The sequence below is a fragment of the Dermacentor albipictus genome, chromosome 1 (genome assembly GCF_038994185.2).
Source record: "Dermacentor albipictus isolate Rhodes 1998 colony chromosome 1, USDA_Dalb.pri_finalv2, whole genome shotgun sequence".
In the NCBI taxonomy this organism is placed as follows: domain Eukaryota; kingdom Metazoa; phylum Arthropoda; class Arachnida; order Ixodida; family Ixodidae; genus Dermacentor; species Dermacentor albipictus.
Window position 1 is genome coordinate 65,968,748 of NC_091821.1, and position 22,948 is coordinate 65,991,695.

Below are 22,948 nucleotides of genomic sequence, written 5' to 3' on the forward strand. Positions count from 1 at the left end.
CGTGTGTGCTGGGTCGCTTTCTTTACGAGTAAAGGTTGTTTAACACAGAAATACTGCAATCAAAAGCGAAGCAATCCTGCATAAAACGCTATAAACACCAGTACGTATAATGTCATATGCTGCAGAACACAGTGCCGAGATGTAGCGGTGTTATAGCATCCAATAACACTCTTCCCAAACGTTTTCACAAATCGTCCTCTGCTTTAGAGGACCTCCAGATAAGAAGCGATACGGAGTAGGATTCCTAATCCATAAGGATATAGCGGGCAACCTTGACCAATTCTACAGCAATAATGAGAGGGTAGTAGCAGTCGTAATTAAACTTAATAAGAGGTAAAGATTAAAGGTAGTGTAAGCCTACGTTCAAAGCTCCAGTCATGATGATGATGAAGTAGATCAGTTTTATGAAGATGTTGAATTAGCGATGAGAGAAGTGCAGACTCAGTACACTATAGTAATGGGGGCCTCAATGCAAATGTGGGGGAAAAGCAGGCTGCTGAACAAGCAATTGGCAACTACGACGTCCATTCTAGAAACACTAGAGGAGAGATGTTGGTAGAATTCGCGGAAAGGAATAAGTCGCGAATAATGAACACCTTCTTTAGAAAGCGTTGCAAGAAAAAGTGGACTTGGAAAAGGCCTAATGGTAAAATAACAAATCAAATTGATTTCAGACTTTCTGGTGATTCCAGCATAGTGCTGGATGTAGAACTGTTCGCCAGGGTAAAGTGCAGTGATCATAGGCAAGTGAGGGCTAGCATTCACCTCAATTCGAAGAGAGAAAGAGTAAAATTGCTCAAGAGGAAACAGGCCAACCTAGACGTAGTAAGGCTAAAAAAAAATTCAGGCTGGAGCTTGCAAACAAATATGCAGCTTAGAACTGCGAGATGAAGCTGAAATAAAGTAATGAATGAAACCGTAACTAGGCTGGCTTCAGAAGCAGCAACTGAAGTGAGAGGTAACGCAATAAGGCAACCAATAGGTAAGCTCTCCCAAGCAATGAAGGACCTAATAAAGAATCGACAAATAATGAAAGTGTCCAACTCAAGAGATGACATAGAATTCGCGGAATTGTTAAAACTGATCAACAAGGGGAAAATAAGGGATATTCGAAATTATAACGTGAGAAAGACTGAGAAAGCTCTAAAACGTGGACACAGCATGAAATCAGTGAGAAGGAAACTTGGCATAGGACAAACCAAGATGTATGCCTTAAGGATAAGCAGGGTAATATCATAAGCAATCTCGGAAATATAGTAAAAGCAGCGGAAGAATTCTTTACGGACCTGTGCAGAAACCGTTGGAGCCACGATGGCTCCATTCGAAGCAGTAATGAACATATCGCAGAGACTTCTTCTATAACTAGCGATGAGATTAGAAGGGCCTTGCAAGACATGAAACGGGGAAAAGCAGCAGGAGAAGACGGAATAAAAGTCGATTTAATCAAAAAAAGAGGAGACATCATGCTTGAAAAGCTTGCGGTCCTTTACACGAAATGTTTCACGACTTCAAGGCTCCCAGACAACTGGAAGAATGACCACATTGTACTAATCCACAAAAAGGGAGACGTTAAAGAATTGAAAAATTAGAGGCCCATTAGCTTACTTCCAATATTATATAATATATTCACCAAGATAATCTCCAATAGAATAATGGCAACACTTCAGTCAACGAAGAGAACAGGCCGGCTTCAGGAAGGGATATGGTACAATGGATCACATTCATGTAATCAATCCGGTAATCGACAAATTTGCAGAGTAAGATCAGCCTCTCTGTATGGCTTTGATAGATTACGAAAAGGCATTTTGATTCGGTAGGGATAGCAGCAGCCATAGAGGCATTACGTAATCGATGAGTACATGTCACTTACGTAAATATCTTGGAAAATATCTACATAGATTCTATAGCTACCTTAATTCTCCACAAAAAAAGTAGAAAGATACCTATAAAGAATGGGGGTCAAACAACGAGATGCAATCTCTGTAATGCTATTAACTGCAGAAGAAGTATTCAAGTTATTAAACAGGGAAGGCTTAGGAGTAAGGATCAACGGTGAATATCTGAGCAACCTTCAGCTTGCCGATGACGTTGTCCTGTTCAGCAACGCTGGGGACGAGTTACAAAATATGATTGAGGACCTTAACAGAGAGATTGTAAGAGTGAAATTGAAGATTAATATGCAGAAAACAAAGGTAATGATCAATAGCCTTGCAAGGGAACAAGAGTTCAGAGTCTGTGAAGGAATACGTTTACCTAGGTCAATTATACACAGGGGACCCTGATCATAAGAAGGAAATTTACAGAAGAATAAAAATGGGTAGGAGCACATTCCGCAGACATTGTCAGATCCCGTCTGGAAGCTTACATTTATCATTAAAAAGAAAGGTGTACAATCAATGCATTCTAACAGTGCTGACATATGGAGCAGAAACTTGGAGACTGACGTAGAAGCTCGAAAACAATTTAAGTACTGCACAAAGAGCGATGGAACGAAGAATGTAAGGCGTAACGTTAAGAGACAGGAAGAAGAAAGCGGTGTGGATCAGAGAGCAAACGGGGATAGCCGATGTTGTAGTTGACATTAAGAGAAAGAAATTGAGCTCGACCGGTCATGTAATGCGTAGTTTAGATAACCGGTGGACCACTATAGAGTTACATAATGGATGCCAAGAGAAGGGAAGCGCAGTCTAGGACGCCAGAAGACAAGGTGTAGTAATGAAATAAAGAAATTCGCAGCCGCATATTGTAAGAATTCTGTTTTCGTCGATTCCATTGATTTCTTGTGTATTCGTCCGGTCATGTGGCCGATCCCGGCGATAGCGGGTGTGTTGCTTCGCGCGAACCAATCAGGAAGGGTGGAAAAAATAGAAAACGATGACAACAGCTCCCCCAATCCCCTACAACGAGGTTAATTATAGCACACAAGGCAAGCGCAAGTTTGGTTTTATAAGACTCTTTACATCTACCCTGATCGTTTCAGATTGCAAATCTGATTCGTGAGTGGTTTCTAAATATAACTGGACGGCCGTTACGGTTGCCACTTACCCCAGTCAGGCCGGCCTTTGTCCTCGGAGACCTTCAAGGCGGCCAACTTATTCAAGAAAGATATTTCGCTGTCCAGGACGTCCCTTATAGCGAACTCAGCCCTGACTTTTTCGGATGAAGTAAACTCCAGACAGCGCAGCTCGTTCACGAAGCTCAACTCCAAGGCACTTGTCGCCTCATCGTCGCCGTCGCCAGGCGTCGACAGACGCTGCCCTCCGTGGCCGGAAGCACCGGAACGATGGGTGCCGTCGGCGTGGTCTGTGCACGCGGCTTCACAAGCAGCAGGCTTCGCACCTGGTGAAAAATAAAGTTGCAGTCGGCACGGTTTCCCAAGCGGATAATTTACTCTGCAAAAAGCGAAAACATTGAGCTGTGTCAGCTGAAGAGCGAGTAGAACTGAGAAAAATGAGGGTTCATTTTTTTTCTTTCAGTTAACCCCGCATGAAATCAACATACGATGAAGCCGAGGCAATCACAGGCGGAAATTACTGTTCTTGCGTATTTTCGTGTGTGTACAGTCGGCGTTAAATGCTTGCGGTTCCCGCGGAAAAACGTGAATTTCAGCAGAGCTTGAGCGTCCGGGCAGCAAAACAGTACAACTCAGTGATGACTGCGTGTATTGTAACATAGGTAGCGAATCTGTAACCCAGGCTGCGTGCACAGGCCCACGAAGAAGGCCTAAGACGATGCTTTCTTTGCATACCCTGCCGGAAATCGCTTACCGTGGCTGCTGCTGCTGCTGGTGGTTGCTGCTACTACCACTGTCTTGCCGAATAGCTTACACACGGGACGCTAACCAATCGGCATATATATAGCCATCTGTACTATACCTACAGTTGTACCGGCGAATGACTGCGTTCTCTACGGAATGGCGCGATGAAACACTAAACGATACCTGAATATATTCACTGAAACAAATGCACGCCTTCAAATGCATAATTCCTTTATTAAGGCGAAACTTCCCATCCCTTCTTACCGGGATTTGGCGTGTCTGCTCTATGGGTCGGTTTCAAAGCGAACCAATCCTGGATAAAATGCTATAAACTCAGATACGTAAAATCTCATATGCTGTACAACGCGGTACCGAGATGTAGCGGTGTTATCGCATTTAATAACACTATTCACAAAAGTTTACTTCAAGGTCTGCATTTTCTGTCGATCCTGCGCCGCATAAATGTTTGACAACGACTGTACTATATCTATCCCTGGGAATGTTAAGCAGCGCCCCTCATGGCTACGCCAACGGTTGGGAGTGGCTCAATGCATAGCGAGGGTCTCGTCTTTGGCAGGCTTGATGCTATTGAGGTGCGGGAGGTAATGCTATATGGGGTAGCAAACGAGGGTTTTCTTTAGAGGGTTGCCTGCTCCTACAGGTTCACGTATACTACGTGTAACCTGTGGTCGAAGGGATGCTCCACATGCGCCATGAGTGGCGCAGGCGGACACTCCAGCTCTAGCGATTCATTTAGGAACATCGGCTTGTCGTCTTGGTCGTCACCTTCGGTTGTCTCAGCCCTAGCTGCCTCGAGTGAAGGATGCTCGCGGCGGCGTGGCTCGTCTACGCAGCTTGATTCCTTCGCGCCCGTGGCGTCGATATCACTGCCGCCGCTGAGGGTGTCGCCGGAGGATCTAAACTGCTCTTCGACCTGGTCAGCAAAATGGCAGGTGTCTCCGCCAACGGGGTGTTCCGCGGTTGTCCTCGCAAACAAAACACGGGTGACACCTGGCGAAAAATAAAGTTGTAGTCGACATGGTCGAGAAGGAGATAATTTGCTCTGCTAAAAGAAAAACATGACAATGACAAGTGAGCTGTTCACTGAACGTACAATAAATGTTGCGAAGTGATCCTAAGCTAAGAAAGCGAGTCAACAGCAGTTGACATAGAAGAAAGACAAGGACTTCCAGGGATCAATAGTGTACCACGCAGTTTGTTGTTCCGTATTTTTCTTTCAAGTTTGTTATTCTGGAGGGAAGAGATGCTCCTCCAGAAAACATTGCCTTTCTTTATTCGACGTAAACTACTGTTGAGTCGCCTTAACTTCACCCACGCCACTTGAAGCGGCTTTAGTACCACCTTACTCTTGCATAGAGCCCTTTACGTAAGCTTTGCTTTTATTATTTTACTTTCTTTACTCCCAGTGGTCAAAATCAGTCCGAAGGCCGCCACTATTGTGTGCCTCATATCAGATTGTGGTTCCGGCACGTAAAACCCCAGAAATAATTTTTTTCAATGCAAATAAGTTCGGGAAGTTGTCGCTGTTGAAGAAACTTCTCAGTACAGCGACCCATACAAAAAAATGGGATGTGGCTGACAGAAGACATGGCTATACTGTTATTTCAAATCGTCACGGTCAAAATTCGGGCCTCATCATCACCATCATCATCATCACCATCATCATCATCATTAGCCTGGTTACGCCCATTGCAGGGCAAAGGCCTCTCCCATACTTCTCCAACAACCCCGGTCATGTACTAATTGTGGCCATGTCGTCCCTGCAAACTTCTTAATCTCATCCGCCCGCCTAACTTTCGGCCGCCCCCTACTACGCTTCCCTTCTATTGGAATCCAGTCCGTAACCCTTAATGACCATCGGTTATCTTCCCTCCTCATTACATGTCCTGCCCATGCCCATTACTTTTTCTTGATTTCCACTAAGATGCCATTAACTCGCGTTTGTTCCCTCGCCCAATCTGCTTTTTCCTTATCCCTTAACGTTACACCTATCATTGTTCTTTCCATAGCTCGTTGCGTCGTCCTCAATTTAAGTAGAACCCTTTTCGTAAGCCTCCAGGTTTCTGCCCCGTAGGTGAGCACTCGTAAGACACAGCTGTTATTATATTTTTCTCTTGAGGGATAATGACAACCTGCTTTTCGTGATCTGAGAATGCCTGCCAAACGCACCCCAGCCCATTCTTATTCTTATGATTATTTCAGTCTCATGATCCGGATCCGCCGTCACTACCTGTCCTAAGTAGATATGTTCCCTTACCACTTCCAGTGCCTCGCTACCTATTGTAAATTGCTGTTCTCTTCCGAGACTGTTAAGCATTACTTTAGTTTTCTGCAGATTAATTTTTAGACCCAATCTTCTGCTTTGCCTCTCCAGGTCCCTGAGCATGCATTGCAATTGGTCCCCTGAGTTACGAAGCAAGGCAATATCATCAGCGAATCGAGAGTTACTAAGGTATTCTCCATTAACTTTTATCCCCAATTCTTCCCAATTCAGGTCTCTGAATACCTCCTGTAAACACGCTGTGAATAGCATTGGAGAGATCGTATATCCCTGCCTGACGTCTTTCTTTATTGGGATTTTGTTGCTTTCTTTATGGAGGACAACGGTGGCTATGGAGCCGCTATAGATATCTTTCAGTATTTTTACCTACGGCTCGTCTACAGCCTGATTCCGTAACGCCTCCATGACTGCTGAGGCTTCGACACAATCAAACGCTTTCTCGTAATCAATGAAAGCTATATATAAGGGTTTCTTGTATTCCGCACATTTTTCTATCACCTAATTGATAGTGTGAATATGGTCTGTTGTTGAGTAGCCTTTACGGAATCCCACCTGGTCCTTTGCTTGACAGAAGTCTAAGGTGTTCCTGATTATATTTGCGATTACCTTAGTAAATAGTATATAGGTAACTGACAGTAAGCTGATCGGTCTATAATTTTTCAAGTCTTTGGCGTCCGCTTTCTTATGGATTAGGATTATGTTAGCATTCTTCCAAGATTCCGGTACGCTCGAGGTCATGAGGCATTGCGTATACAGGGCGGCCAGTTTCTCTAGAACAATCTGCCCACCATCCTTCAGCAAATCTGCTGTTACCTGATCCTCCCCTGCTGCTTTCCCCCTCTGCATAGCTCCCAAGGCTTTCTTTACTTCCTCCCGCGTTACCTGCGGGATTTCGAATTCCTCTATTCTCTTTTCCATTATCGTCGTGGGCGCCACAGGTACTGTATAAATCTCTATAGAACCCCTCAGCCACTTGAACTATCTCATCCATATTAGTAATGGTATTGCTGGCTTTGTCTCTTAACGCATACATCTGATTCTTGCCCATTTCTAGTTTCTTCTTCACTGCTTTTAGGCTTCCTCCGTTCCTGAGAGCATGTTCAATTCTATCCATATTATACTTCCTTATCTCACCCGTCTTACGCTTGTTGATTAAGTTCGAAAGTTCTGCCAGTTATATTCTAGCTGTAGGGTTAGAGGCTTTCATACACTGGCGTTTCTTGATCAGATCTTTCGTCTCCTGCGATAGCTTACTGGTATCCTGTCTAATGGAGTTACCACCGACTTCTATTGCACACTCGTTAATGATGCCCACAAGATTGTCGTTCATTGCTTCAACACTAGGGTCATCTTCCTGAGTTAAAGCCGAATACCAGTTCTGTAGCTTGATCTGGAATTCCTCTGTTTTCCCTCTAACCGCGAAATCATTTATGGGCTTCTTATGTACCAGTTTCTTCCGTTCCCTCCTCAGGTCTAGGCTAATTCGAGTTTTTACCATCCTATGGTCACTGCAGCGCACCTTGCTGAGCACGTCCACATCTTGTGTGATGCCAGGGTTAACGCAGAGTATGAAGTCTATTTCATTTCTAGTCTCGTCGTTCGGGCTCCTCCACGTCCACTTTCGGCTATCCCGCTTGCGGAAGAAGGTATTCATTATACGCATATTATTCTGTTCCGCAATCTCTACTAATAACTCTCCCTTGCTATTCCTAGTGCCTATGCCATATTCCCCCACTGCCTTGTCTCCAGCCTGCTTCTTGCCTACCTTGGCATTGAAGTCGCCCATCAGTACAGTGTATTTTGTTTTCACTCTACCCATCGCCGATTCAGCGTCTTCATAGAAGCTTTCGAGTTCCTGGTCATCATGACTGGATATAGGGGCGTAGACCTCTACAACCTTCATTATGTACTTCTTACTAAATTTCACAACACCTGTCACCCTCTCGTTAACGCTATAGAATTCCTGTATGTAAGCAGCTATATTCTTATTAATCGGGAATCCGACTCCTAGTTCTCGTCTCTCTGCTAAGCCCCGGTAGCACAGGACGTGCCCGCTTTTTAGCACTGAATATGCTTCGTTTGACCGCCTAACTTCACTGAGCCCTATTATATCCCATTTACTGCTCTCTAATTCCTCCAATAGCACTGCTAGACTGTTTCAAATCGTCACGGTCCAAATTCGGGCCTCATGATGGCGCACCGTCGAAGGTTTAGGGTGCCTTTGAAGATATTTGTGAAAGAGCGTGATTAAGGAAAAATGAATGTTTTAGGAGTTCGAACCTTGCATTTAGACATTCTTGCGTTCGGGATGACGAAGCGTGACAAGCGATGAACACAAAAGTCCTGCACTTGACCACTGCACTGCAGTGAATGTGAGCATGTATAGCCCTTTGCGCTGCTTTATTCCCTTTGCAGCGACTCGAAGAGGCCTGTTATTCTAAATGAACACTCAACTTCCTGGTGGTGCTATAATGCTGATGTGGTCAATCTGCTCACGCCGACTTCACTCTATTCTTGCTCCATTCAAGGAAATCGCACCCTCAGTGCCTTCGACAAGAGCCCAACAAGCAAGACGTACGAAAAAACCGTCACGTTTGCCGGCGCCTATATATGGCCGCGAGTGTCGATATACGTAAGGTGTACAGCGTGCGTTCGCTTCACGTGTACTATGGTATTCTTCGTTGAAGCGGATGACGAAAGCTTGATGAATCTTTATTCGGTTTGAATATTTACACTGAAAGGGTGGCGCCATACACTTCAAATCAAGCCTGTCTAGTTAAGATCGTAAGAGTCATATGCATTATAGATGCTGATAAATGTAAAACATCTAGAATCAGTAAGGGCCGCTGTGCAGCGACAGTTATCAATTACTAATCTTTATTAAAATCGCGCATCGTTTCCATACGACGTTGTCAATAGAAACGCGATAGTCGTATCTCGTAATACGCCGCCGGTGGTGCATCCCATGTATCACCTGGCCAGGCATTTTTGGGGATATCATTAGCCTTAGTGAGGTTAGAAGAACTGGTGAGGCTTATACCGTGCTGACTAATGTCCACGTCCTCTCCTTTAGAGGACCTCCAGATAAGAAGCGATACGGAGTAGGATTCCTAATCCATAAGTACATAGCGGGCAACCTTGTCCAATTCTACAGCAGTAATGAGAGGGTAGCAGTAGTGGTAATAAAACTTAATAAGAGGTATAGATTAAATGTAGTGTAAGCCTACGTTCCAAACTCCAGTCATGATGATGATGAAGTAGACCAGTTTTATGAAGATGTATTAGCTATGAAACAAGTGCAGACTCAGTATACTGTAGTAATGGGGGACTTCAATGCAAATGTGGGGGAAAAGCAGGCTGGCGAACAAGCAATTGGCAACTACGGCGTCCATTCTAGAAACACTAGAAGAGAGATGTTGGTAGAATTCGCGGAATGGAATAAGTCGCGAATAATGAACACCTTCTTCAGAAAGCGTAGCTAGAAAAAGTGGACTTGGAAAAGCCCTAATGGTGAAACAACAAATGAAATTGATTTCATACTTTCCGCCAATTCCAGCATAGTTCTGGATGTAGAAGTGTTAGGCAGGGTAAAGTGCAGTGATCATAGGTTAGTGGGGGCTAGGATTCCTTTCAATTCGAAGAGAGAAAGACTAAAATCGGGCAAGAGGAAACAGGCCAACCTGGACGGAGTAAGGGTAAAAGAACAATTCAGGCTGGTGCTTGCAAACAAATATGCAGCTTAGAACAGCGAGATGAAGATGACATAAAGGTAATGAATGAAACCATAACTAGGCTGGGCTTCAGAAGCAGCAACTGAAGTGGGAGGCAACGCAATAAGGCAACCAATTGGTAAGCTCTCCCAGGCAATGAAAGACCTAATAAGGAATCGACAAATAGTGAAAGTGTCCAAATGAAGAGATTAGATAGAATTCGCGGAATTGTTAAATCTGATCAACAAGGGCAAAATAAAGGATATTAGAAATTATAACGTGAGAAAGACTGAGAAAGCTCGAAAACGTGGACGCAGCATGAAATCAGTGAGAAGGAAACTTGGCATAGGACAAACCAAGATGTATGCCTTAAGGATAAGCAGGGTAATATCATAAGCAATCTCGGAAATATAGTAAAAGCAGCGGAAGAATTCTTTACGGACCTGTGCAGAAACCGTTGGAGCCACGATGGCTCCATTCGAAGCAGTAATGAACATATCGCAGAGACTCCTTCTATAACTAGCGATGAGATTAGAAGGGCCTTGCAAGACATGAAACGGGGAAAAGCAGCAGGAGAAGACGGAATAAAAGTCGATTTATTCAAAAAAAGAGGAGACATCATGCTTGAAAAGCTTGCGGTCCTTTACACGAAATGTTTCACGACTTCAAGGCTCCCAGACAACTGGAAGAATGACCACATTGTACTAATCCACAAAAAGGGAGACGTTAAAGAATTGAAAAATTAGAGGCCCATTAGCTTACTTCCAATATTATATAAAATATTCAGCAAGATAATCTCCAATAGAATAAGGGCAACACTTCAGTCAACCAAGAGAACAGGCCGGCTTCAGGAAGGGATACGATACAATGGATCACATTCATGTAATCAATCCGGGAATCCACAAATCTGCAGAGTAAAATCAGCCTCTCTATATGGCTTTGATAGATTACGAAAAGGCGTTTGATTCGGTAGGGATATCAGCAGCCATAGAGACATTACGCAATCAATGAGTACGGGAGGCTTACGTAAGTATCTTGGAAAATATCTGCATAGATTCTATAGCTACCCTAATTCTTCACAAGAAAAGTAGAAAGATAGCTATAAAGAAAGGGGTCAGACAAGGAGATGCAATATTAACTGCAGCACAAGTATTCAAGTTATTAAACAGGGAAGGCTTAGGAGTAGGGATCAACGGTGAATATCTGAGCAACCTTCGGCTTGCCGATGACGTTTTCCTTTTCAGCAACGCTGGGGACGAGTTACAAAAAATGATTGAGGACCTTAACAGAGAGATTGTAAGAGTGGAGTTGAAGATACATATGCAGAAAACAAAGATGATGATCAATAGCCTGACAAGGGAACAAGAGTTCAGGATCGCCAGTCAGCCATAGAGTCTGTGAAGGAATACGTTTACCTATGTCAATTATTCACAGGGGACCCTGATCATGACAAGGAAATTTACAGAAGAAACAAAATGGGTTGGAGCACATTCCGCAGACATTGTCAGATACCGCCTGCAAGCTTACCATTATCACTAAAAAGAAAGGTGCACAATCAATGCATTCTAACAGTGCTGACATATGGGGCAGAAACTTGGAGACTGACATAGAAGCTCGAAAACAAGGACTGCGCAAAGAGCGATGGAACGAAGAATGTTAGACGTAACGTTAAGAGACAGGAAGAAAAAAACGGTGTGGATCAGAGAGCAAACGGTGATAGCCGATGTTGTAGTTGACATTAAGAGAAAGACATGGAGCTCGGCCGGTCATGTAATGCGTAGTTTAGATAACCGGTGGACCACTATAGAGTTACATAATGGATGCCAAGAGAAGGGAAGCGCAGTCGAGGACACCAGATGCCTAGGTGTAATGATGAAATAAAGAAATTCGCAGCCGCACATTGTAAGAATTCTGTTTTCGTCGATTCCATTTATTTCTTGTGTATCCGGCCGGTCAACTGACCGATCCCGGCGATACTGGGTGCGCTGCTTCGCGCGAACCAATTAGGAAGGGTGGAAAAAAATAGAACACGATGACAACAGCTCCCCCAATACGCTACAACGAGGTTAATTATAGCACACAGCGCAAGCGCAAGTTTGGTTTTATAAGACTCTTTACATCTTGTCCCATCTTTTAAGATTGCAAATATAATTCGTGAGCGGTTTCTAGATATAACTGGACGGTCGTTACGGTTGCAACTTACACCAGTCAGGCTGGCCTTTGTCCTCAGAGACCTCCAAGGCCGCCAATTTACTCAGGAAACATAGCTCGCCGTCGAGGTTGTCACTTTCACCAAACTCAGCCCTGACTTTCTCGGGCGAACTCAACACCGTGCAGCGCGGCGCCTCTTCGTCGCCGTCGCCAGGCGTCGACAGACGCTGCCCTCCGTGGCCGGAAGCACCGGAACGATGGGCGCCGTCGGCGTGGTCCGTGCTTGCGGCTTCACAAGACGCCGGCTTCGCATCTGGTCAAAAATAAAGTTGCAGTCGGCATGGTTTCACAAGCGGATAATTTACTCTGCAAAAAGCGAAAACAGTGAGCTGTGTCAGCTAAAGAGTGAGTAGAACTGAGAAAAATGAGGGTTCATTTTTTTTTTCAGTTAACACCGCATGAAGTCAACATACGATGAAGCCGAAGCACTCACAGGCGGAAATTGCTGTTCTTGCGTAATTTCGTGTGTGTACATTGGGCGTTAAATGTTCGCGGTTCCCGCGGAACGTGAATTTCAGCAGAGTTTGAGCTTCCGGGCAGCAAAACAGTATAACTCAGTGATGATTGCGTACAATGTAACATAGAGGTAGCAAATCTGCAATCCAGGCTGCGTGCACAGGTCCATGAAGAAGGTTAAGACGATGCCTTCTTTGCAAACCCTGCCGGAAATCGCTGACCGTGGCTGCTGCTGCTGCTGCTGCTGCTGCTGCTGCTGCTGCTACTACTACTACTACTACTACTACTGTCTTGCTGAATAGCTTACACACAGGACGGCAACGAATCGGCTTATATATAGCCATCTGTACAATACCTATAGTTAGATTGGCGAACGACTGTGTTCTCTATGGAATGGCATGTTGAAACACTAAACGGTACCTGAATATATTCACTCCAACAAATACACGCCTTCAAATGCATATATCCTTTGTTAAGGCGAAACTTTCTATCCCTTCCTCCCGGGATTTGGCGTGTCTGCTGGGTCGGTTTCAAAGCGAACCAATCCTGGATAAAATGCTATAAACGCAGATACGTATAGTCTCATATGCTGCACAACGCGGTGCCGAGATGTAGCGGTGTTATAACATCCAATGACACTACTCACAAAAGTTTTGCTTCAAGATCTGCATTTTCTGTCGATCCTGCGCCCCATAAACGTTTGACACCGACTGTACTATATCTATCCCTGGGAGTGTTAGGCAGCGCCCCTCATGCCTACGCCAACGGTTGGGAGTGGCTCAATGCATACTGAGGGTCCCGCCTTTGGCAGGCTTAATGCTATTGAGGTACGTGAAGTAATGCTATATGGGGTAGTAAACGAGGGTTTTCTTTAGAGGGTTGCCTGCTCCTACAGGTTCACGTATACTACGTGTAACCTGTGGTCGAAAGGATGATCCACATGCGCCATGAGTGGCGCAGGCGGACACTCCAGCTCTAGCGATTCATTTAGGAACATCGGCTTGTCGTCTTGGTCGTCACCTTCGCTTGTCTCAGCCCTGGCTGCCTCGGGTGAAGGATGCTCGCGGCGGCGTGGCTCGACCACGGAGCCTGATTCCATCGCGCCCGTGGCGTCGACATCACGGCCGCCGCTGAGGGTGTCACCGGAGGATATAAACTGTTCTTGGGCCTGGTCAGCAAAATGGCAGGTGTCTCCGCCAACGGGGTGTTCCGTGGTTGTCCTCGGAAACAGAACACGCGTGACACCTGGCGAAAAATAAAGTTGTAGTCGACATGGTCGAGAAGGAGATAATTTACTCTGCTAAAAGAAAAACATGACAATGACAAGTGAGCTGTTCACTGAACGTACAATAAATGTTGCGAAGTGATCCTAAGCTAAGAAAGCGAGTCAACAGCAGTTGACATAGAAGAAAGACAAGGACTTCCAGGGATCAATAGTGTGCCACGCAGTTTGTTTTTCCGTATTTTTCTTTCAAGTTTGTTATTCTGAAGGGAAGAGATGCTCCTCCAGAAAACATTGTCTTTCTTTATTCGACGTAAACTAATGTTGAGTCGCCTTAATTTCACCCACGCCACTTGAAGAGGCTTTAGTACCTCCTTACTCTTGCATAGAGCCCTTTACGTAAGCTTTGCTTTTATTATTTTACTTTCTTTACTCCCAGTGGTCAAAATCAGTCCGAAGCCCGCCACTATTGTGTGCCTTATATCAGATTGTGGTTCTGGCACGTAAAACCCCAGAATTAATTTTTTTCAATGCAAATAAGTTCGGGAAGTTGTCGCTGTTGAAGAAACTCCTCAGTACAGCGACCCATACAAAAAATGGGATGTGGCTGACAGAAGACATGGCTATACTGTTATTTCAAATCGTCACGCTCAAAATTCGGGCCTCATCATCATCATCATCATCATCATCATCGTCATCATCATCATCATCATTAGCCTGGTTACGCCCATTGCAGGGCAAAGGCCTCTCCCATACTTCTCCAACAACCCCGGTCATGTACTAATTGTGGCCATGTCGTCCCTGCAAACTTCTTAATCTCATCCGCCCGCCTAACTTTCGGCCGCCCCCTGCTACGCTTCCCTTCTATTGGAATCCAGTCCGTAACCCTTAATGACCATCGGTTATCTTCCCTCCTCATTACATGTCCTGCCCATGCCCATTACTTTTTCTTGATTTCAACTAAGATGCCATTAACTCGCGTTTGTTCCCTCACCCAATCTGCTTTTTCCTTATCCCTTAACGTTACACCTATCATTGTTCTTTCCATAGCTCGTTGCGTCGTCCTCAATTTAAGTAGAACCCTTTTCGTAAGCCTCCAGGTTTCTGCCCCGTAGGTGAGTACTCGTGAGACACAGCTGTTATATACTTTTCTCTTGAGGGATAATGACAACCTGCTTTTCGTGATCTGAGAATGCCTGCCAAACGCACCCCAGCCCATTCTTATTCTTATGATTATTTCAGTCTCATGATCCGGATCCGCCGTCACTACCTGTCCTAAGTAGATATGTTCCCTTACCACTTCCAGTGCCTCGCTACCTATTGCAAATTGCTGTTCTCTTCCGAGACTGTTAAGCATTACTTTAGTTTTCTGCAGATTAATTTTTAGACCTAATCTTCTGCTTTGCCTCTCCAGGTCACTGAGCATGCATTGCAATTGGTCCCCTAAATTACTAAGCAAGGCAATATCATCAGTGAATCGCAAGTTACTAAGGTATTCTCCATTAACTTTTATCCCCAATTCTTCCCAATCCAGGTCTCTGAATACCTCCTGTAAACACGTTGTGAATAGCATTGGAGAGATCGTATCTCCCTGCCTGACGTCTTTCTTTATTGGGATTTTGTTGCTTTCTTTATGGAGGACAACGGTGGCTGTGGAGCCGCTATACACCAGAACACCGTGAATTCAAAGGGCGCCGCCATATTGATGAGCGCCGGTCGCGCCATCTATCCCAAGCGCCGCGAAGTAGCAGGCCTGGGCTGCCACGCCGGGAGATGCGACCCGGCGCGAAAGCGAAACTTGGGATTTTTAGCTGGGCGGAAGGCGTGTTTCGCGTTTTTTCTAGCCTGTCATTTTCGCTGTCTGGATTCAATCAAACTTCAAGACCTCGTGCAAGTCCACAATGGACACACTGAGTGATGTGCAGGCTGCAGAAGCGAATACATCGGGTAGGTACGCTATTACGTTTGTACAAACCACGCGCTATATGCTAGAACACCTTTGAGCTTTTCGGCACGTAACCTGTGAAGGAATTTACAGCACTCTGTTGGTGCCATATATTATTAAAGCACGCAGAACACTGTCATCTGCACTTTCAGTTTGGTCTTGTTTGTAATGGTCTCTACTGGGTTGGCCGCGCTTGGCAATCAACTGTCGAGGTCGTTTGACTGCCTGGTTAGCAGACGCCTGCCCTTCACCACCTGCACACTGAAAACAAAATAGATGTTATAGTAAGAAGGGCTGTAGTTCTTTCCCATGCCATCACTTTTGCGAAGATATAAAGTCCTTTCAAAATGAAATAGAAAATACACCAGGCCAATTGTATCGTGCAACCACTTAAGAGTACAACATTCAGAACAAAAGCCTACAGCACTCGAACAAGCAGCATATGATCCTAAACCTGCACTCATTGGAAAATGAGGTACTACAGTAGTTATAATGTTCAACTACATGTGCAGTCAAAGCCCGTATAACAGGGCGAGCATGACGGATGCAGGTGTTGTACAGTTGCACAAACCATGACAGGGCACGTAAAATTACCATCCCTACTTAAGGCTGCATCATCAGGACGTACCCCTTTGGTACAAGACAACAACCGCACCTGCATTCCAAGAAATTAGCCCCACCAACTGCAGCTACCTGGTACCAGACCTGTTTCGCTTGTGCGAGGCCATCGGATTGTTGGCGCTCCCTTAGAAAAGAAAACAGTAAAAAAAAACTAGTGAGAACGATCAAAATTTTGTTTCAATATACAAGAATAATTAAGCACCTTATTTTCCTCGCCATATGAACGGAAATATTTTGCGCTTTGCCCCGCATAACAGCCCGCACGCAGTTTAGAGCTCAGGAGGCTCAAATGAATTCGTTACGAATGACACCTGCAACACCAGCTCGTAAAGGTAGGTGCGCTGCAAGAACACCTTCGGCGACGAGTAGTCGTCGTTTACGTTTTTGTGGACGCATGCTACGTGACGAGCAGACTTCGGTTTACTTTCATTAGCAATAACGCTCACCAGCAAGGCCTACAACTTGTCGTTCACGCTTAATGATCATTCCGTGCACCAGCTGCAAGTATCGCTAACGGCAAACTCAACTGTTCCGCTTAACCGTCGGGAGCTCTGCCTGAATGCAAACACGAAAAGGCTTGCCTTTTTGTTATAGCCAAGGCGAAGCACCGGCGCGGGATTCTGCTCTGTAGGCTTGTTGCCCAGACAGTGCTCGGAGCAAACCTGCGTATTACGTTTGTAGGGCGCAAAGTTGAACGTGGCACCAAAATCTACAGAGATCGAATACTCACTCGTGCATTTTCACTGGGTTGGTAGTTCTACCTATTCACTGCAGCTATCCACCGGTAGCGCAGCTTGGTATTCTTCGTTGCGGATGGAAATCGGCGCAGGCTGAAAACACCGCACCGGCACGATTCCCTACGTGTGTTGTGCTCTTCGCAAACAGCGCTAAGCAACCTGCTCCTTTTCCGCTGGTTGGTTTGGCATCCAAACACGACGCAATGATACCCAGATGACTTCTTCTACTCTGGATCCGTGTGAACGGGCACATTTCCGCACTTTGGAGCCCTAGAGCTGGCGCTTGCCATGTCTACTGGTCGCCGGCGAACACACTTTGGCAGCCCAGTACAAAATAGCGGCGGTCGACCGGGCAACCCGGGTGCGAGAGTATGCGTTCGATTAGTCTGGGTGCGAGACTAGCGTGTTCTGGTCTATAGATATCTTTCAGTATTTTTACCTACGGCTCGTCTACAGCATGATTCCGTAACGCCTCCATGACTGCTGAGGTTTCGACACAATCAAACGTTTTCTCGTAATCAATGAAAGCTATATATAAGGGTTTCTTGTATTCCGCACATTTCTCTATCACCTAATTGATAGTGTGAATATGGTCTGTTGTTGAGTAGCCCTCACGGAATCCTACCTGGTCCTTTGCTTGACAGAAGTCTAAGGTGTTCCTGATTATATTTGCGATTACCTTAGTAAATAGTATATAGGTAACTGACAGTAAGCTGATCGGTCTATAATTTGGCGTCCCCTTTCTTATGGATTAGGATTATGTTAGCATTCTTTCAAGATTCCGGTACGCTCGAGGTCATGAGGCATTGCGTATACAGGGTGGCCAGTTTCTCTAGAACAATCTGCCCACCATCCTTCAGCAAATCTGCTGTTACCTGATCCTCCCCGGCTGCTTTCCCCCTCTGCATAGCTCCCAAGGCTTTCTTTACTTCCTCCCGCGTTACCTGCGGGATTTCGAATTCCTCTATTCTCTCTTCCATTATCGTCGTGGGTGCCACAGGTACTGTATAAATCTCTATACAACCCCTCAGCCACTTGAACTATCTCATCCATATTAGTAATGGTATTGCCGGCTTTGTCTCTTAACGCATACATCTGATTCTTGCCCATTTCTAGTTTCTTCTTCACTGCTTTTAGGCTTCCTCCGTTCCTGAGAGCATGTTCAATTCTATCCATATTATACTTCCTTATCTCACCCGTCTTACGCTTGTTGATTAAGTTCGAAAGCTCTGCCAGTTATATTCTAGCTGTAGGGTTAGAGGCTTTCATACATTGGCGTTTCTTGATCAGATCTTTCGTCTCCTGCGATAGCTTACTGGTATCCTGTCTAATGGAGTTACCACCGACTTCTATTGCACACTCGTTAATGATGCCCACAAGATTGTCGTTCATTGCTTCAACACTAGGGTCATCTTCCTGAGTTAAAGCCGAATACCTGTTCTGTAGCTTGATCTGGAATTCCTCTGTTTTCCCTCTAACCGCTAAATCATTCATGGGCTTCTTATGTACCAGTTTCTTCCGTTCCCTCCGCAGGTCTAGGCTAATTCGAGTTCTTACCATCCTATGGTCACTGCAGCGCACCTTGCTGAGCACGTCCACATCTTGTGTGATGCCAGGGTTAACGCAGAGTATGAAGTCTATTTCATTTCTAGTCTCGTCGTTCGGGCTCCTCCACGTCCACTTTCGGCTATCCCGCTTGCGGAAGAAGGTATTCATTATACGCATATTATTCTGTTCCGCAATCTCTACTAATAACTCTCCCCTGCTATTCCTAGTGCCTATGCCATATTACCCCACTCCCTTGTCTCCAGCCTGCTTCTTGCCTACCTTGGCATTGAAGTCGCCCATCAGTACAGTGTATTTTGTTTTCACTCTACCCATCGCCGATTCAGCGTCTTCATAGAAGCTTTCGACTTCCTGGTCATCATGACTGGATATAGGGGCGTAGACCTCTACAACCTTCATTATGTACCTCTTACTAAATTTCACAACACCTGTCACCCTCTCGTTAACGCTACAGAATTCCTGTATGTAACCAGCTATATTCTTATTAATCAGGAATCCGACTCCTAGTTCTCGCCTCTCTGCTAAGCCCCGGTATCACAGGACGTGCCCGCTTTTTAGCACTGAATATGCTTCGTTTGACCTCCTAACTTCACTGAGCCCTATTATATCCCATTTACTGCTCTCCAATTCCTCCAATAGCACTGCTAGACTATTTCAAATCGTCACGGTCCAAATTTGGGCCTCATGATGGCGCACCGTCGAAGGTTTAGGGTGCCTTTGAAGATATTTGTGAAAGAGCGTGATTAAGGAAAAATGAATGTTTTAGGAGTTCGAACCTTGCATTTAGACATTCTTGCGTTCGGGATGACGAAGCGTGACAAGCGATGAACACAAAAGTCCTGCACTTGACCACTGCACTGCAGTGAATGTGAGCATGTATAGCCCTTTGCGCTGCTTTGTTCCCTTTGCAGCGACTCGAAGAGGCCTGTTATTCTAAATGAACACTCAACTTCCTGGTGGTGCTATGATGCTGATGTGGTCAATCTGCTCACGCCGACTTCACTCTATTCTTGCTCTATTCAAGGAAATCGCACCCTCAGTGCCTTCGACAAGAGCCCAACAAGGAAGACGTACGAAAAAACCGTCATGTTTGCCGGCGCCTATATATGGACGCGAGTGTCGATATACGTAAGGTGTACAGCGTGCGTTCGCTTCACGTGTACTATGGCATTCTTCGTTGAAGCGGGTGACGAAAGCTTGATGAATCGTTATTCGGTTTGAATATCTACACTGAAAGGGTGGCGCCATACACTTCAAATCAAGCCTGTCTAGTTAAGATCGTAAGAGTCATATGCATTATAGATGCTGATAAATGTAAAACATCTAGAATCAGTAAGGGCCGCTGTGCAGCGACAGTTATCAATAACTAATCTTGTTAAAATCGCGCATCGTTTCCATACGACGTTGTCAATAGAAACGCGATAGTCGTATCTCGTAATACGCCGCCGGTGGTGCATCCCATGCATCACCTGGCCAGGCATTTTGGGGGATATCAGTAGCCTTAGTGAGGTTAGAAGAACTGGTGAGTCTTATACCGTGGTGACAAATGTCCACGTCCTCTCTTTAGAGGACCTCCAGATAAGAAGCGATACGGAGTAGGATTCCTAATCCATAAGTACATAGCGGGCAACCTTGTCCAATTCTACAGCAGTAACGAGAGGGTAACAGTAGTGGTAATAAAACATAATAAGAGGTATAGATAAAATGTAGTGTGAGCCTACGTTCCAAACTCCAGTCATGATGATGATGAAGTAGACCAGTTTTATGAAGATGTATTAGCTATGAAACAAGTGCAGACTCAGTATACTGTAGTAATGGGGGACTTCAATGCAAATGTGGGGGAAAAGCAGGCTGGCGAACAAGCAATTGGCAACTACGGCGTCCATTCTAGAAACACTAGAAGAGAGATGTTGGTAGAATTCGCGGAATGGAATAAATCGCGAATAATGAACACCTTCTTCAGAAAGCGTAGCTAGAAAAAGTGGACTTGGAAAAGCCCTAATGGTGAAACAACAAATGAAATTGATTTCATACTTTCCGCCAATTCCAGCATAGTTCTGGATGTAGAAGTGTTAGGCAGGGAAAAATGCAGTGATCATAGGTTAGTGGGGGCTAGGATTCCCCTGAATTCGAAGAGAGAAAGACTAAAATCGGGCAAGAGGAAGCAGGCCAACCTAGACGGAGTAAGGGTAAAAGAACAATTCAGGCTGGTGCTTGCAAACAAATATGCAGCTTAGAACAGCGAGATGAAGATGACATAAAGGTAATGAATGAAACCATAACTAGGCTGGGCTTCAGAAGCAGCAACTGAAGTGGGAGGCAACGCAATAAGGCAACCAATTGGTAAGCTCTCCCAGGCAATGAAAGACCTAATAAGGAATCGACAAATAGTGAAAGTGTCCAAATGAAGAGATTAGATAGAATTCGCGGAATTGTTAAAACTGATCAACAAGGGCAAAATAAAGGATATTAGAAATTATAATGTGAGGAAGACTGAGAAAGTTCTAAAACGTGGACGCAGCATGAAATCAGTGAGAAGGAAACTTGGCATAGGACAAACCAAGATGTATGCCTTAAGGATAAGCAGGGTAATATCATAAGCAATCTCGGAAATATAGTAAAAGCAGCGGAAGAATTCTATACGGACCTGTGCAGAAACCGTTGGAGCCACGATGCCTCCATTCGAAGCAGTAATGAACATATCGCAGAGACTCCTTCTATACCTAGCGATGAGATTAGAAGGGCCTTGCAAGACATCAAACGAGGAAAAGCAGCAGGAGAAGATGGAATAAAAGTCAATTTAATCAAAAATGGAGGAGACATCATGCTTGAAAAGCTTGCGGTCCTTTACACGAAATGTTTCACGACTTCAAGGCTCCCAGACAACTGGAAGAATGACAACATTGTACTAATCCACAAAATGGGAGACGTTAAAGAATTGAAAAATTAGAGGCCCATTAGCTTACTTCCAATATTATTTAAAATATTCAGCAAGATAATCTCCAATAGAATAAGGGCAACACTTCAGTCAACCAAGAGAACAGGCCGGCTTCAGGAAGGGATACGGTACAATGGATCCCATTCATGTAATCAATCCGGTAATCCACAAATCTGCAGAGTAAAATCAGCCTCTCTATATGGCTTTGATAGATTACGAAAAGGCGTTTGATTCGGTAGGGATATCAGCAGCCATAGAGACATTACGTAATCAATGAGTACGGGAGGCTTACGTAAGTATCTTGGAAAATATCTGCATAGATTCTATAGCTATATCTTAATTCTCCACAAGAAAAGTAGAAAGATAGCCATAAAGAAAGGGATCAGACAAGGAGATGCAATATTAACTGCAGCAGAAGTATTCAAGTTATTAAACAGGGAAGGCTTAGGAGTAGGGATCAACGGTGAATATCTGAGCAACCTTCGGCTTGCCGATGACGTTTTCCTTTTCAGCAACGCTGGGGACGAGTTTTCGAAAAATGATTGAGGACCTGAACAGAGAGATTGTAAGAGTGGAGTTGAAGATAAATATGCAGAAAAGAAAGATGATGATCAATAGCCTGGTAAGGGAACAAGAGTTCAGGATCGCCAGACAGCCATAGAGTCCGTGGAGGAATACGTTTACCTAGGTCAATTATTCACAGGGGACCCTGATCATGAGAAGGAAATTTACAGAAGAAACAAAATAGGTTGGAGCACATTCCGCAGACATTGTCAGATACCGACTGCAAGCTTACCATTATCACTAAAAAGAAAGGTGCACAATCAATGCATTCTAACAGTGCTGACATACGGGGCAGAAACTTGGAGACTGACATAGAAGCTCGAAAACAAGGACTGGGCAAAGAGCGATGGAACGAAGAATGTTAGACGTAACGTTAAGAGACAGGAAGAAAAAAACGGTGTGGATCAGAGAGCAAACGGTGATAGCCGATGTTGTAGTTGACATTAAGAGAAAGACATGGAGCTCGGCCGGTCATGTAATGCGTAGTTTAGATAACCGGTGGACCACTATAGAGTTACATAATGGATGCCAAGAGAAGGGAAGCGCAGTCGAGGACACCAGATGCCTAGGTGTAATGATGAAATAAAGAAATTCGCAGCCGCACATTGTAAGAATTCTGTTTTCGTCGATTCCATTTAGTTCTTGTGTATCCGGCCGGTCAACTGACCGATCCCGGCGATACTGGGTGCGCTGCTTCGCGCGAACCAATTAGGAAGGGTGGAAAAAAATTGAACACGATGACAACAGCTCCCCCAATACGCTTCAACGAGGTTAATTATAGCACACAGCGCAAGCGCAAGCTTGGTTTTATAAGACTCTTTACATCTTGTCCCATCTTTTAAGATTGCAAATATAATTCCTGAGCGGTTTCTAAATATAACTGGACCGTCGTTACGGTTGCGACTTACCCCAGTCAGGC

The 22,948-nt window shown here is 44.8% G+C and overlaps 1 protein-coding gene across 2 annotated transcripts in view; it reads right to left on the reverse strand.

The window, feature by feature from the left end:
• The window catches only part of LOC139055155 (uncharacterized), a 56,213-nt gene that overhangs the window by 22,413 nt on the left and 10,852 nt on the right, over positions 1-22,948 (reverse strand). For both annotated transcript variants that reach the window (XM_070532729.1, XM_070532728.1), the window contains exons 3-7: positions 22,938-22,948; positions 13,457-13,681; positions 11,973-12,233; positions 4,544-4,768; positions 3,046-3,339 (exon numbers count right to left, since the gene is read on the reverse strand). The exon at positions 22,938-22,948 is cut by the window's right edge and continues 250 nt beyond it. In XM_070532729.1, the coding sequence (XP_070388830.1) occupies positions 3,046-3,339; positions 4,544-4,768; positions 11,973-12,233; positions 13,457-13,681; positions 22,938-22,948 (1,016 nt within the window). The remainder of the gene's footprint in view (positions 1-3,045; positions 3,340-4,543; positions 4,769-11,972; positions 12,234-13,456; positions 13,682-22,937) is intronic.